The 16377-nt window shown below is 26.8% G+C and overlaps 1 protein-coding gene across 3 annotated transcripts in view; it reads left to right on the top strand.

Annotated features, from left to right (window-relative positions):
• Positions 1-16377, top strand: part of LOC101238762 (uncharacterized) — a 161455-nt gene that overhangs the window by 105130 nt on the left and 39948 nt on the right. For all 3 annotated transcript variants that reach the window (XM_065800743.1, XM_065800744.1, XM_065800745.1), the window contains 3 exons: positions 4986-5106; positions 6239-6401; positions 10804-11164. In XM_065800743.1, the coding sequence (XP_065656815.1) occupies positions 4986-5106; positions 6239-6401; positions 10804-11164 (645 nt within the window). The remainder of the gene's footprint in view (positions 1-4985; positions 5107-6238; positions 6402-10803; positions 11165-16377) is intronic.

Genomic DNA, 16377 nt, shown 5'->3' with positions numbered 1-16377 from the left:
CCCCTTATATGACTGAAACTTTTTTTTTGATATCGAAATGCATACCCCCTGTTTCTTTTTAAACTATCTAGACTTACTTAAATACATAATGTTAGGTTTCTACAACAACATTAATGCATGCCAACAGAACTCTGAAGATTTTGAAAAATGTTTTTAACCTTTGTTGTTATGTAGCTAAATCAATTGAAACACTCTGCAAAATATTTATTAAAAGAATATAAAATTACAGATCAAGCAAGATATTTTCCTTTGATCACCAAATAAATTATCAAAATCTAGATAAAATCTAAATATGAGGTGCAATTAAAATACATCTCAAATATAGATCTTTTTAACGTTATGTTACGTCTGAGTTTACACTTCTTAAAAGTTGCACTTTTATAAGTTTAAAAAAAAACCAATTGAGATATAGCTTTGATAATTTTCTTTTTTCGTGACAAATTTGTTAAAACAAAAAATTGAAGTAACCAATATAATAGACTTACTTAAATACAAAATTTTATCTTTGTACGAAAACATTACCGCATGCCGCATGTACTCTAAAGACTTTGAAAATTGCTGTTTTTAACCCTTCCTATTATGAAGCTAAATCAATTGAAACACTTATATTTTATAATATATTTATTAAAAGAATATAAACTTACAGATCAAGTAGGTAATTTTTCCTTTAAGAGTCTCTTTTTTACAGTCTGGATACAGATTTCTATGCTCTTGCACACAGCGTAGCACACACCACACGCTTCACAGCACACAGCAAAAAATTGCTTTTCTTCGTCCTTTGCAGTCATCAAATCATAAAAATCTTTAAGAAGTTTATACTGCTCTTTTAGCTGCATCATTAACTGCACTGTAGACATCCAAAGAAAGGAAAAGAATTTTTTTTAAGGAAAGAATTTTTCTTTTTGCTTTCAATGCTTGATGCATTGCTCCAGGAGTTCTGATTTTAATTTTTTTGTCATTATCACCTCCAATAAATAAAACAGATAGTTCTGTTTATAAATTGATTATAAAATGTCAACAATTCTTCAAATGTTGCGTTACTAAAATGTTGTTTGATGATATCAGTGTATGTTTCAATAGCAGCCAGATTAATAGTTTTCCAATTGTCCCTAAACCTTTTAAACATTGAGATATCAGGGCTCCTTGTGACTTAATAGATTTATGTTTCAAACGCACATTTTAAAACCAGTTTGTAACTGTTTATACTTTTTGCTTACCACGTGATGGTGGTAAGCAAAAAGTAGTAATTTCCTGTCTAGTTTTTGTTCCAAAAGTACACAAACTCCTTTTAATGGTCCTGTATGAGACGCTTGTCACAGCAAATTATTTATACTTAGTCATCAAGGTTCTAGTCATAAAGTGCGTTTAACACAGCTTTAGCTTGATCTTGGCCAAAAGAGATTTCCAGTTTAGGTGTAGCCAGCAATGCTCCTTTTCTCCAAATAAAACAGTTGTTCCTATTCTCCAGCCTGAAGAATATAGTCAGAATCCCTTATGCTTAAAATGTACTTCAGTTTTTCCTTTCTCTTTTTATTGTAGTTTCAGAACTTACCATTGACATGTTGGTGCTGGTGTGTTGATCGTGATGTTCTTGCGTTTGTATAAAATCTTGTGTAATAAGGGATGATGATTAACTTCTGAAACAAATTTGCTAATGTCTTTTTTTTTTCTTCTTTTAATTTTCTCTGTCTTGCCCTTTTTCTTTTTCATCCCTTTTTTGTCTATAAAAAATTAGTTGAAAGAAGCTAAATAAGCCCTGGTTTTCTTTAATTTTGTTTTTTTATTCATTTCAAAGCATCAGCATGTGTTATACTAAAAAAATCTAAATTATTTTGAAAGTCCTCCTCATGGAGATTGTAAACTTTGTTTTTTTTGGAATTTTTTTGCAACTCTCTCCAAGCATGGTAAAGATCTACAAGTTTTTTTACACAATTAGGTATAGCTCTGGTAGGGATTCTAGCTTTTTCCCAAAATACAATACACTCTTGAATACAAGATTTGCGTCTTCACTATTTTTTTATTGCTTCTTAATTTCACAGCCATTTCTTAAAAACAAAACAATATGTGTTAGTCATGAGAACAACTGAACCAGGGTTTTCTAAAACTGTGGATTTGCTTAAAGCAGTTTTTACAATGACACAAAGTTGTATGATTCACATTCTATAGAATAAAATGTGAATCATACAATTTTATGATTCACATTCTATTAGAAGAACTACCACTGGAAGATAACAGCAGGGTATCACTCAAAATCCAAGTTTTTGGTCACTCTGTTCCTGGGAGAATCCATTAAAAGGGGACAAGAATAAATAAATCAAATTGAGAAAAAAGTAACAAGTTTATGACAAAAGAAATTAAATTTTCCACATTTATTAATTCAAGTCATACAGGCAAAACTTGATCAAGCACTAAAGACATATGATAAATGTCTAAAAGAAAGAAAGTATGATCCATTGAATGAAGTTTTTGACATCACAAAAAACGATGGTGAATGGCTCTGCAGTGAGGACAAAAGATCATCTTCAGGTTGAAAGCAAAAAACAGGTTGGGTATACTGCTGGGAAGGCTGCTAGTTTAAAAACTAATCATTGCATCCAAAAGAAGAAAAACGACCTTGTAGTCTACTTCAACAACAATAACAACACCAGCAGCAACATCAACTTCTGAATCTGAGTCTGAGGCAAAATATTTAGAGTCTAAAGATTCAGAAGAACAGTCCACAGGTAGCTGCAATAACTACAGCAAAACCAAAACTGCAACCAAATTAGTAATATTTCTATTACTAATTTGGACTTAATAAACCAAGTTAGTAATATTTTTATTACTAATAAAGGACTTAGTCAAGAACAACATGTTCTTGACTAAGTCCTTTGCATAGAGATAGATGTAGAACTAGGAGGAAACAACATGTTGCCCAATATTGAACATCCGTTTATTCCAGAACTTGTAAAGAACCACAAACAGCGTAAGAAGAATTTTAAGAATGATAAAGAAGTAATTACTGAAACAGAAGGATGGCATGATAATATGAAATTTCTATTTCATTTAACACAGATATTTTGCTTTTTTAAAGATTTAGGAGTATTTCCTGAAGTGAAGTTTCAGAAAATACCTAAATTAAATAATGCAAGTTGGAATTCCAGAGCAATACTAGCTCTATTGGGATTTCTACCAGAGTGAAGAAACTCACAACTCGACATTAGTAGATTTATAACTTACAGTTGGGTGGACCATTGGTTTATTGACATGGTTTACTGATGAGCAATACTGAACAAGCAATCAAGTGTCTTCAAGATCTTTTTAACATCTGTGAAAGAAATAGAACCTCCAGCATAGATTTATTTTGTCTAAGGAAACATAAGAGTTGTATGTTATGCTTTAATTAAGCTGAATACTACAAAATATTTTTTCAATATATACAGTAGCTTTTTGTACTTGTAAAATTGTTATTTAAGTTTATAATTTTATATTTATTTGTAATTTAGAGCGTTATGATGTCACAATTAAATGTTAAATGCTTGTAAAATAAATAATGACTGACCAATTAAAAAAAAAAGGTATAGGAAGAGGTTAACAATTTTGTGACAGTTTGTTACAGAGATGAAGGTAGGAGTATTCAGTTTTTTGACGCAATATTTGTTTTTTTTAAGTTTAAAATCTCGAAAATCTTTTCTATTGATTAAAAGAGTTTAAAACACTCACTTAGTCTAAAACACTTGACTGCAGCTATTCCAATTTAAAATACATTGAAATATTAAATTGACATGATTTTTATTGGAATTGGCATTATATAAGACTTATTATTATATTATAATTTATTATTATATTATAATTAAAAATTATTATATTATAATTTTTGTTGAATAGTTATATTATTATTAATCATTTTTTCATCAATGATATATTGACTATATCATTGACTCAAAAACCCATAGATGTTAAGTTAACTTAGTTAACTTAACATCTATGGGTAAGTTAAATTAGTCAACTTAACATCTATGGATTTTTGAGTCAATGATATAGTCGATATATCATTGATGAAAAAATGATTAATAATAATATAACTATTCAACAAAAATTATAATATAATAATTTTTAAACAACAATAATTGTTAGTATGCATTAGCATAATATATTATAATGTTAATATACCCTGCACCAAAATACAAACTTATTAATAAAGAAGTTATTTAAATGATAAATATATCATTTAAAATTATCAAAAATTAAATATATCTTCAGAGATATTTTGTCTGTTTAGTCACTGATAATTTATACAACTTTATATTGAACTATAGAAGTGAAAAAAAGAATAAATGCGCATTCTACTTCCTCCATACCTATTCAAGTCAGTCGATGTATATAACTACATTGCAACTAGGGCCATATCAGTCAATTTATGTACGTATTGATTATTCTTATTGTGTGAAATTTAGAAAAATATAAATAATAAATAGATATAGTTATAATTAAACAACAATAATTGTTAAAACATATAAGAGAACTTTCAGATACATCAAAACACAAAATACAAAAAATTTGTTCTCTTAAAATCCAAAAACTTTGCACCCTTATAGAGTCTTATCCTTAACCCTTGTTATCTGCGCCTCATAATACATGGAATTGATCTTCCACAACTTTGCGCCAACATATTGACTAAATTTTTTATATTAGTATTTTCAGGCTGAAAAAAAAGTTTTCCAAAAAAATGTCATTTTTGGGTCTCAAACGAAGTGAAAATATATAAAATCATAAAATTATATATATATATATATATATATATATAAATATATATATATATATATATATATATACATATATATACATATATATATATATATATAAATATATATATATATATATATTTATATATATATGCACACTTATATATAGCCTAATATATATGTATATGTATATATATATATATATATATATATATTTTAATTTACATTTATGTGTATATCTACTTTATTCTTTATCTAAAGGTCGGAGTTTGTCCACTTGTTGACAATTGTGACACTGGTTGTTATTTATACCAAATTACCGTTGTTACAGGTAGTCGAAAAAATGCTGGAACAAAATCAAATATTTTTTTTACAATAGCTGGTAAGTTTTTTATTATTATTTGTAGCAGTTGTAATAATATTGCTTACTTGCTAAGTTGTATTTTTTTAGAGCTACTTTACTTGTAAGTCTTGAACCAAAAGGTTTGTTGAAACTCTATTCCATAAATTTGCCAAAATGATGTTTTATAATTGGTTTTCTACTCTGAACAATAAATTCAAACTAACATTACAATTGATTATTTTTTTCTTTTTTGATTAATTTTTTCTTTTCTTATTTTGTCAAGAAACAACTACTATAAATAAATTTTATACATTGTAACACGTAAACTTAATAAACAAATAATAAAATTTGGTAGATAGTTGCAGTTAATAGCATTGCATTATTATTGAAATAAAACTTGTTACTGTTTGTTAAAACCTCGAAATAATTTCTGCAGTGAATCGAAATATTAAAAGTTTTATTTTTATTATATTTAAAAAAGTATAATAAAAATAAAACTTTATTAAAAAAAGTTTTCTTAACTAAAAGTATTGAAAACTAGCTACCAAAGCTAAAACTTTATATGATAGAGTTGAGCGACCCCAAAATATTATTTGATTAATTCCCATTTCTTAATGTTTAGTTCCCAGTACTTTGATACTATCATTTTTGAGTCTGCACCTAGGACAAAAAATTTATGCTCAACTTTCATAAGCTAGACCTTTGATTCTAAAAACAAGTTAAGTGTGTTACTGGGTTGTGGTGACATTTAAACTTTGTATCTCGAGCTTATGATTTATATGTTCTACCACTAAAGCACTTACACATATCATATAACTAGCAATAGTTCTTGCATAAACAACAATAATAATTATCAAATTTTTTTAATATGATAATTATTATTGTTTAAACATTAATGTATTTATCCAGTTAATAGTAACAAAAGTTTTTTGCTTTTGTATTTATTTACTTATTAAGTTTTTTTAATTATGTTGAAGTAATTCGATTAAAGTGATGGAGAGGCATCATAAGAGTTAAAGATAATATTAAGTTTACAGTCATTGCAAGAAGTACAGAAATCAAACCCTTACAACATCTTTTGTAGTACTAGACTCAATTTGTTTTTCCTTGCATCAGTTCTATTTGCCTTGTTTGACAGGTGTTTAGTTTTAATATAAATTTTGATTTATAGGAGAATTAGGAGATTCAGGAGTTCGACGATTAAAAGATTCAAAAAGAGATTGTTTTCAAAGATCCAGTGTAGATATGTTTATAATGAAAACAACTAGCTGTTTTGGAGACTTGAACTATATGCGAGTTTGGCATGATAATACAGGCGGTGGGTGGTACTTAAGGTAGCTCATAGTATTTGTAATTTTTATGACTTAATTTCTCTATAAAAAAAAGTAAATATAATATCATATTATTTTATTTATCTGCTAAGAAACATTTATACATACATTTAGCACATTTAGTTCAACATAACATAATGGTGTATAAAACATTTAAAAATGTTACTGTGTTGTTTTCAAGTATGAGAGAAATTACAGTGGCCTATAACTCAACCTAATTTTGAAATTTTGTAAATCGTAGGTTATGACGTTTTTGATTATCAACCAACAATTTTTGATTTTTATATTTACACCTAATTAAAACATGTACTACTAATTTTCCAAACTAATAAATCATTGACCTACTGTATTTTTGACCAACTAAATTTTCAACCTACTAAATATTCAACCTTCTCTGTTTTCAATTTTATAACTACGCCTTTCCTGTATGTATTTTGTATATTTTGTTGTTGATTTTAATATGAGCCAAATTTGATCAGTCTTTGCGTAGTGGTTGTGCTGCGCTGTCTTCAGAATCGTGAGGTATAAGATTTGATGAATGTTTGGAAAACTTATTGTTATTTTTTTTTTTAAATTTCAGACCAGATAATCTGTTGAAAATTAATTTAACTCAAATCAGTTGAAAATGAAAATCTATATAATAGGTCAAAAAATAAATTTGTCTAAAACGAAAAGGTCATAAATTGGTTGAAAATAAAAAAAACCTATAATCGGTTGAAAATAATTTAGGCCTCAGTAGGTCATCTGAAAATTAGTTCCGCTTTTGGTAGATGTTCTTTTTGTAAAACAACTTAGTAGGTCAAGATTTTTGTAGGTCTAACTATCTGACATGGAAATTACGATCAACAAAAATGTCTTATATCAACATATCTATGTTGTTAATGAGGATGTCTTGCAAAGGATATAAGAGACTAATTATATAATAAAAATTTTAAAATCCTAAACTTTTTATTTTTAAATCAAAAATTTAAACTTAACCTATATCAATGTTTTGAGCTTTAATCAAAATTAATCGTAAGTTAGATCAAAGTTAATTTTTAGATTGATCAAAGTTGATCTTTAGATAGATCAACTTAGATAGCCCTTTAACAGACTTTCAAAAATCTTTATTTTATTTAAAAGTGAAATTTGATTTAAGTTTTTTTATTTTTCAGAGTTTAATTGTTTTAAAGAATCACTTATTTCAGAAAATTTTTTTCTAGATTTTCAGTGGTTTTTTTTTGGTTCCAGTTTAATGCAGTTTGTGCAGAATCCAATGCTAATTGTATAACTTATGATATTAACTGTGGTAATATTAGTAGGGTTGCGTGAATCTGGATTTTTAAAAAAAAACTTATAAATGTCTGATGAATTTTTGTACTCTCAAGGATGCTAAATCCAAATATCAGACTTAAAAAGTAAATTAGTTCCTAATTAATGTATGGTTATACCAAAGTTATTTAAAATGGTGGCTTAAAATCACAACTTGAAGCCACCATTTAAAAAAAACAAAAAACACATACTATATGTTATGCATTTTGATTCCAGTAACATGTTACATGTTACTAAAATAAAATAAAAAGTTATGATGCAAATATATATATATATATATATATATATATATATATATATTTCCATAGATTGTTGTATTTGGGAAGTACGGAAGGAAAAAAATGATTCTTACGCCAACACATATGTCACTTTTGATTACTTTTGACTTTAGTCCGACATTTGCGTGTTGTCAGAAAGTTCAAACCATTAATTTAATTACAAAATGATTTAAAAAAACCGCAAAAACGCAAATTTAATTGACCTTTTTTAATATATATACATATATATTTATATATATATATATATATATATATATATATATATATATATATATATATATATATATATATATATATATATATATATATATATATATATATATATATATATATATATATATATAACAAAGACCCAAGTTATACATCCAGGAAGTCTAATTCAAAGAGTTTAATAAAATTTTTCAAAAGTTAAACACATTAAATTTGTAAACAAATTATGATTGCTATAATTGTTTGAAGCTTCAAACCATCAACAATTTATCTGCACTGAAAATTGTTTTTGATATCACTGCATTTTTCATAGAGACTCTGAGTTCTTTGATTGTGAAATTCACCATTTTGAATTTATCATGTATTTTAACTCCTCTTTTCTGATCTATACTCAGTGTAATTTTTTTTGAAATTTCAGTGAGTATTTTCTTCCCTGTCATTTTGTTTAGTTTGGTTAAGCTTTTCACTGTAAAAGTTCAATTATACCCTTAGCAAATTTACAATCACTTTACTAACTTTATTATTAAACTACAAATAGTTTTTGAAACAAAAACTATTGGTAGTTTTTGTTTAAAAAATTCTCTGACCCCCAGCCAACTGCAGTAGTGTGCCAATGGTGGAGCTTTGTTGTTGATACTTTGTAACGCAATCAATGGAAAAACGATCTGTTTGCCACAAAGCCCTTGAACCCTTAAGCATGCTGAAATGCTTGATTCCTTTTGCATTTGTCAACCAGATTCATGATAAAGAGAAATGAAATTTGCAGCATGGCTTGTCAACAAATTAGCAAAAGCTATAAGCCCAAGGGTTTAAATACTGGAGCCAGACTTTTGAGGCACTTTCTCACTGTCAGAAATTTTTATTAGCTTCTGCACACTGATCTTCTGTTTTGTGTTCTTTGTTGTTCTTTTGTTCTGTGTTTACCTGCTTGATCCATGACCCGAATTTGTTGTGATGAACTCTTCAGAATCTTGCTCTCATCTACATCGAGGTGATGCAGTATAATTAAGCATTAATTGGCTCCATTAATAATCCAGAAGTTTATAAATTCTTTTATTTCCTTACAGTGGAAATACAAAGAGACACTAATTACACTCCAATTTATGACTATATGCCTTCACAGAGTATTTTTGTCAAAATTTTGTCTTGCTGATTTGCTAATGCCTTACCAACTAATTTAAGATTATGATATGTCTTCAAGATTATGGTATGATATGTCTTCAAGATGAGTGGTGATAAAAGTACTAGTATGTTTTTTTACTAAGAAAAGTATCTGTATGATATCTATGAGACATCTATCTTTGATTGTTTTACCTTCTCTATTTTTGTCTAAGTCAGAATTACTGGAAACTGATGTACTTCATACTTTTCCAAAAGTTGAAGCTGCTATGATACCCGCTAAATTATTTTAAATGAATTTGGTAATCAATGCACTATGCCTCTAATTACCTTTTCATTAATTGATTTGGGTTAGTTTGAATATGCACAACTGGCAATTCCTGTTTTTCTGGAGACAATGCAACAATATTAAATAAATTCTTCTGTTGAGTAATGGGTATCCTAAAGTTTGATGTAGACCGTTGTGGTAAGAACTTTATTGTAAATTTTTTATCCTTGGGATCATCTTTTTCTGCAATGTCCTTGTTAGACAGCATCTTAGCTGCTTCTTCTTAACAAACATGCCTTTTACTGATTGATTCTGATTATATTTTCTTATAATACAGAAGATACTTTTTGAACCTACTACCACTCTGTAACCGTTTCTTACTCACAGTAATGAAACATGTATCTTTATATTTTCCATGCCAATTGTCCTAAAAAAATGCCTTGTCTTCTAAAGTCATTTTCACACCAAATTGTTGTTCTAGTTTTTGCTGATATAGGGTGCTTTTTATGCAAGTTTTTTATGTATTAGTCACCATTCTGTTGTTAAAGTCTGTTGCCCATTTAACCCCTTAAATGGGCAACAGACTTTAACAACAGAACCTTTTAAATATTTTACTGGATGTCTTCTTTACATATCCAGTAAAATATTTTATAACCTTTTAATACCTTTTTCAGGATGGCTCTTTCATTTATTGAAAACACATTTTTGTTGATCCACTTATTGTATAGGTCTTTTACCCGAACAAGACTGCAGTCATTATGTGAATTCGTTTGTTGTCTTCAAGAAATTTTACAAAAGATATAATATTCTTCTGATAGCAATTGTATTTTATTTTTCATGATAAATATTTTCTTTTTTTTTGTGTTGTTTGCCTCATCAAGGCTAAGGCAGCCTTTACAGTTAAGGCTATAAACTATTTATTTACATTTCACAACAACTAATCCCTAGCAACTTAAAACAATAATTATGATGCCTAATGGTTCAGAAGTGATGATTCATTGCATGTACATAAAATTGTTGTTGCAACGTTAACAATAACCCAAAACAAAGGAAAAAAAGGCCTCTGGATTCTTTTTTAACATTTTTTTGAGCATATAATTTCCCCAGCGTACAATTTCTTCCAGATTTACCCAACCCTAATATAAGATAAAGAAAATATTTTTTGCATTTTATAAACTATTTTATCATTTAAGGATTATATATCATTTATTACTTTAAGGGATATTGAAGTTATCGACTTGCAAACAGACAAGTATTACTATTTTATTGCTAACCGTTGGATAGCCGTGGAATATGGCTCGTTAGATATTGTTTTGCCTTTATGTGATGATGAAAATTTAAGAAATTTCAGTTTTTTTTTTTTTTCAAAAACTCGAAAAGGATTCACTGATGACCATTTATGGCTGTCAATATTTACTCGTTTACCCATTAGTAGTTTTACAAGATGTCAAAGATTATCAGTTGCTATCAGTTTATTAATGACTTCAATGGCATCTAGTGCAATTTTTTTTGGTAGAGTTCCGCCCAGCAGTCCGGCAACTGAGAATAAAGTGGGAGCTTTTTCATTTACATTAAAGCAGGTAGGTTTAATAAAAACAAGATATAGGGTTTAATAATTTTTGAACTGAAGCAAAACTCTTTGCTCGCACAGTTTGTAACTTGTTTCTCATAATTTGTCCAGAATTATGTTTTAGAATCAGAAATGTTGATAGAAAGTAATTATATCATTTTAAAAGAAACTAATAACTTTTTTGGCTGTAGTGGCTCCACTGCTTTTGGAATGTAAATACTTGAAATAAATTAAAAATATAGTTAAGTTAAGATATATATATATATATATATATATATATATATATATATATATATATATATATATATATATATATATATACATATATGTATATACATATATATATATGTATATACATATATATATATATATATATATATATATATATATATATATATATGCATATATATATATATATATATATGTATAAATATATATATATGCATATGCGTATATATATATATATATGTACATACATATAAATATGTATATACATATATGTATATACATTTAGAAATTAATTCCAATTTTTTGTTTAATAAGTATTCTTGGTTTGCATGTGTAATTATTTAAAATTTTTCTTATAGGCATATTATGCATTTTTTGGAAATATTGTTATATGCAGGCGCTGTTTTAAGGATGGACCAATTCAGTATAAAAATCATCAATATTTTTATCCTTTAACTCCCATATATATTTTGACAGCATGGTGTATTTTTAATACTTTTTATTTTTTAAAAATTGCTTATGATTGGCAAAATGTACATTTTAAAGTTGTTTAAATATATACTTGGCTCAAGGAATGTTAAAATGCAATAAAGGTTGAGCACTCTTAAATGTATTTTAACAATTTATCTCTTAATTGTATTTTAACATTTTAATGTAGTAAATATGGAAACTAATAATTTCACTTACTCGTTGAATAATATACACAAACTAGATCAAAAAAGTTATACTATTTCTTTGATTGAAAAAGTTGAGCATTTTATTAAAAGAATTCTTTTGAAAACCCATTTTTTCTTAAAACCAAATACAAACACAGATGATGTATTTAAATAATAACCAAGATAATGATAATTATAGATTTAAAACAAAAAAAACCCCATCTTTTATACCTGATTTGGAAAATTTTGAAAATGATCTATTGCATTTAATTAAAGCAATAAATTTTTGCCCTATAAAAAACGAATTTTAAACAGAATTAAAGTAAGATGTTAGAAAAATTAAATTAAATCTTAATATTTTGGTTTTTGCCGACAAAACAAATAATATTTACCAACTCACAACAGAAAACTATGAAAAAATTTTATGCGACAATATTACTAATTCTTATGAAAAAGCCCCTAAAATTTTGGAAAATGCAATTAATTTAGAAGCGCAAAGTATTGCTAAAAAAATAAACCTTGGTAACAAAATCGAATCAACTGCCCCTGCCCAAGCCTTCATAACACTAAAAGACCATAAACCAAATTTTCAAAACAAACTTTCTTGTAAGTTATTGGTTCCCTCAAAAAGTGAGATTGGGCATGTAAGCAAAATTAAATTGGACAAATTTAATAATATTCTTAGAAATAAATTAAATTTGCAACAGTGGAAAAATACCACTGACTTTATAAATTGGTTCTCCATCGAAAATAAAAATGACTGTACATTTATTCAATTTGACATTAATGATTTTTACCCCTCAATAACTGCAGATATTTTAGATAAAACAATTGAATTTGCAAAAAGTCACACAGTTATTCTTGATGACACAATCCATATAATAAAATATGTAGAAAAACCTTACTTTTTTTTAATAAGGTAACTTGGAAAAAGAAAAATGTTTATGACTGCTTTGATGTAAAAATGGGCATTTATGATGGAGCAGAAATTTGTGAGTTTGTTGGACTATATATTTTAGATTTATTAAGTAAAATAATCAATATTAATTTAGACCTTTATTGCGACAATGGTTTAAGAGTAATGCGTAAAAAATCTGGTCCACAGCTCAATAAAATTAGAAAAGATATTATAAAATTTTTTTTAAAATATTGGCTTTCAAATCGAAATAAAAATAAATTTAAAAATTATGAATTTTCTTAGCGTCACATTTAACCTCTCTGAAAATTCATATAAGCCTTTCAAAAAACCAAACGATGAATTATTGTATATTAATATTAACTCAAATCATCCATTCCAAATTCAAAAACAAATCAGTTAATAACAGGTTAAACCAAAACTCATCTAATGAAAATGTTCAATTTCCCTAAACGAATATTTAAAGATTCCCTTAAAAAAAGTGGGTTTGAAAATTTTGAACTAAAATTTTACCCTGAAAAAAAGAATACAAAAAAATGAAATAGAACTAGAAATATATTTTGGTTCAACCCCCATATAGCAAAAATGTTTCCACTAACTTAGGAAAAGTGTTTTTAAAATTGGTCGATAAGCATTTCCTGCCCTCTAATAAATTACATAAAATTTTTAATCGAAATACAATTAAAGTTAGCTACAGTTGCACAAAAATATAAAAAGAATTATAAAAGGTCACAATAATGCTTTGTTAAACAAAAAAGAAATCCTAAATGAAAAAACTACAGATAGTTGTAATTGTAAACAAAAAAAACAATTGTTCAATGAGTGGAAGTTGTTTATCAAAAAATGTTGTATACAAATGTGTTGTACCTGATAAACAATATATTGCCATAATAGAGGATGAATGGAAAAAAACGTTTTACCAATCATAAGCAATCTTTTAAAAATAAAAAGTATTCAATTGACACCATGCTGTCAAAATATATATGGGAATTAAAGGATAAAATCATTGATGATTTTATACTGAATTTGTCCATCCTTAAAACAGCACCTGCATATAACAATATTTCCAAAAATGCATAATATGCCTATAATAAAATTTTTAAATAATTACACATGCAAACCAAAAATGCTTATTAAACAAAAATCGGAATTAATTTCTAAATGTCGGCACAAAGATAAGTTTCTCCTTAAAAACTATGAAAATAAATGAGGTCAAATAATAGTTACATTAAAACCCCCTTTTTGAAAAAAATATTTTTATAAAAGCATAAGTAATAATTTCTAAAGATTTCGTTTTATAATGGTGTTCCACAAATGTGTGAAAATTTACAGTAGTTAAGACATTTGCGACCTGTAATTTAATTTTCGGTATAAATTGAAGTTTTATTAATTTGATCATTCATTTCTGATGAGTCTTTATTGATGAAACAGTGTTTAATGAAAAAAAAATTTGTTAAGTGATTTTCTACAAATTTATGTATATATATATATATATATATATATACATCTATAGCAAAGGGCTTTGATATACAGTTTGTGGTAAAAAATAGGTCTTTGCTTGTCTAAGGTATTTAGACTGACAAAATTAAGGTTAAATTATAACAAATTACATTAATTTAATTGAGGCAACTAATTAACTTTATTTTTTTTTAAAAAACTACAAAAGTGCAAATTACCACAATGTTTTTAAAAACATTCTGAATGTTTTTATTTTTTTACTTTAAAACATGCGCACAGTGTTGCTACATCAACTATCTTATAGCCCAACTTGCAACGGAGTGTTGCTTTATCGACTATCTTATAGCCTAACTTGCAACAGAGTGCAGCTACATCGACTGACAAATAGCCTGACTCTGCTTTTTGATGCTGTTTAAAAAATTTCATAAGTTTTTAAGAACATTTAGGAGTTCCTCAAGGACCCCAAATTTCCATGAAAATTTATAAAATAGCATGAGATAAATAAATTTTGTGTATCGTTAACTTTTTCCAAGTTTTTCTTATACTTTATGATTTAAAAAATTGTATACATTAAAAAGCATTTTAACATAAAAAACATAAGTTTCTTTGATTCCTTTTGATTTATTTTAACAAATTCTGAATGAAACACAGAGAATCTAAAAAAGAATAACAAAAGAACTTTAATCAAATTTGCTGATTACGTGTTTAATGAATTGTGTTTAATAATTGGGATGTGTTTAATAATTGGGAATGTTTTACTATGTAGAATAAAATATACATTTAGCTATACTTGTATTTCTGAGCAAAATTTAATGAAATCATCAAAATTTTTACAATAAATAAAATATTAGTTCCTCAAGGTACTATCCTTGGTCCTATACTTTTTTAAATTTTCATTAATGATCTCCCAGAAGTTCTCACATCAAAGATGGCATTGTTTGTTAATGGTACTGTCATTTATTCAAATTTTGATAATAACCCAACATTCTCAGTAGCTGGTGAACTTTAACTCAGGTAAAACCCCTTATTTTTCAGCTAATCATTGTCGCAGCAATCTAGATTTTTCTATATTTATGAACATTAATCTACTTGATGAGTCATCTACCCTTCGTCTTCAAGGAATAATCCTTACTTCCAATCTTACTTTGAAACCAAAAATCAAATCCATTGCAAAATTAACCTCTGCTAAGTTTGCATCTCTTTATTGATAATGCCACTTTCTTACTCCAGGTTCTAGTCTTTGTCTCTATAAATCTCAAATCCATCACTGTATGGAATACTGTTGCCATATCTGAGGTGGATCTTCCAATGATAACCTTTTTCTTTTAGACAGGGCAAAAAAACACATTGTAAACATATTTGGACCTGCTCATTAAGGTGGAGTGAGTTTTAGTTTTTTTTACAATTCGTTTAGCCTGAGTGTGCAAAAGTTGTCTATTCATTTCAGAAATACTCTGGAAAAATATCAATGCTCTAGGAAATTATCTTGAGGTTCCTCAAGACCTTTAAAATTTTAATGGGTCCCTAATATTATGCAAAAAAAGGTTTTTCAAAAGTATGTCATGTTGGGTCTCATAAGAAGCAAAATTTTATAAAAATTTCAAAAATAACAATTATTTAAAAAAAAAAATTGTCATTTTATAGTTTATTGCAGAAAAAATGACCTTTTAAACTAAAAATGAAAAAAGTTTATTTTTTTTAATTATAATTTCAAAAAAATCTTGAACAATAATTTTTTTATAAAATAATTGTTATTTTTGAAATTTTTATAAAATTTTGCTTCTTTTGAGACCCAACATGACAGACTTTTGAAAAACTTTTTTTTACATAATATTAGGGACCCATTAAAATTTTAAAGGTCTTGAGGAACCTCAAGATAATTTCCTAGAGCATTGATATTTTTCCAGAGTATTTCTGAAATAAATAGACAACTTTTGCACACCCAGGCTAAACGAATTGTAAAAA

Source organism: Hydra vulgaris, chromosome 07 (assembly GCF_038396675.1).
Source record: "Hydra vulgaris chromosome 07, alternate assembly HydraT2T_AEP".
NCBI classification, from domain to species: Eukaryota; Metazoa; Cnidaria; class Hydrozoa; order Anthoathecata; family Hydridae; genus Hydra; species Hydra vulgaris.
This window is presented reverse-complemented; position numbering and strand designations above follow the sequence as displayed.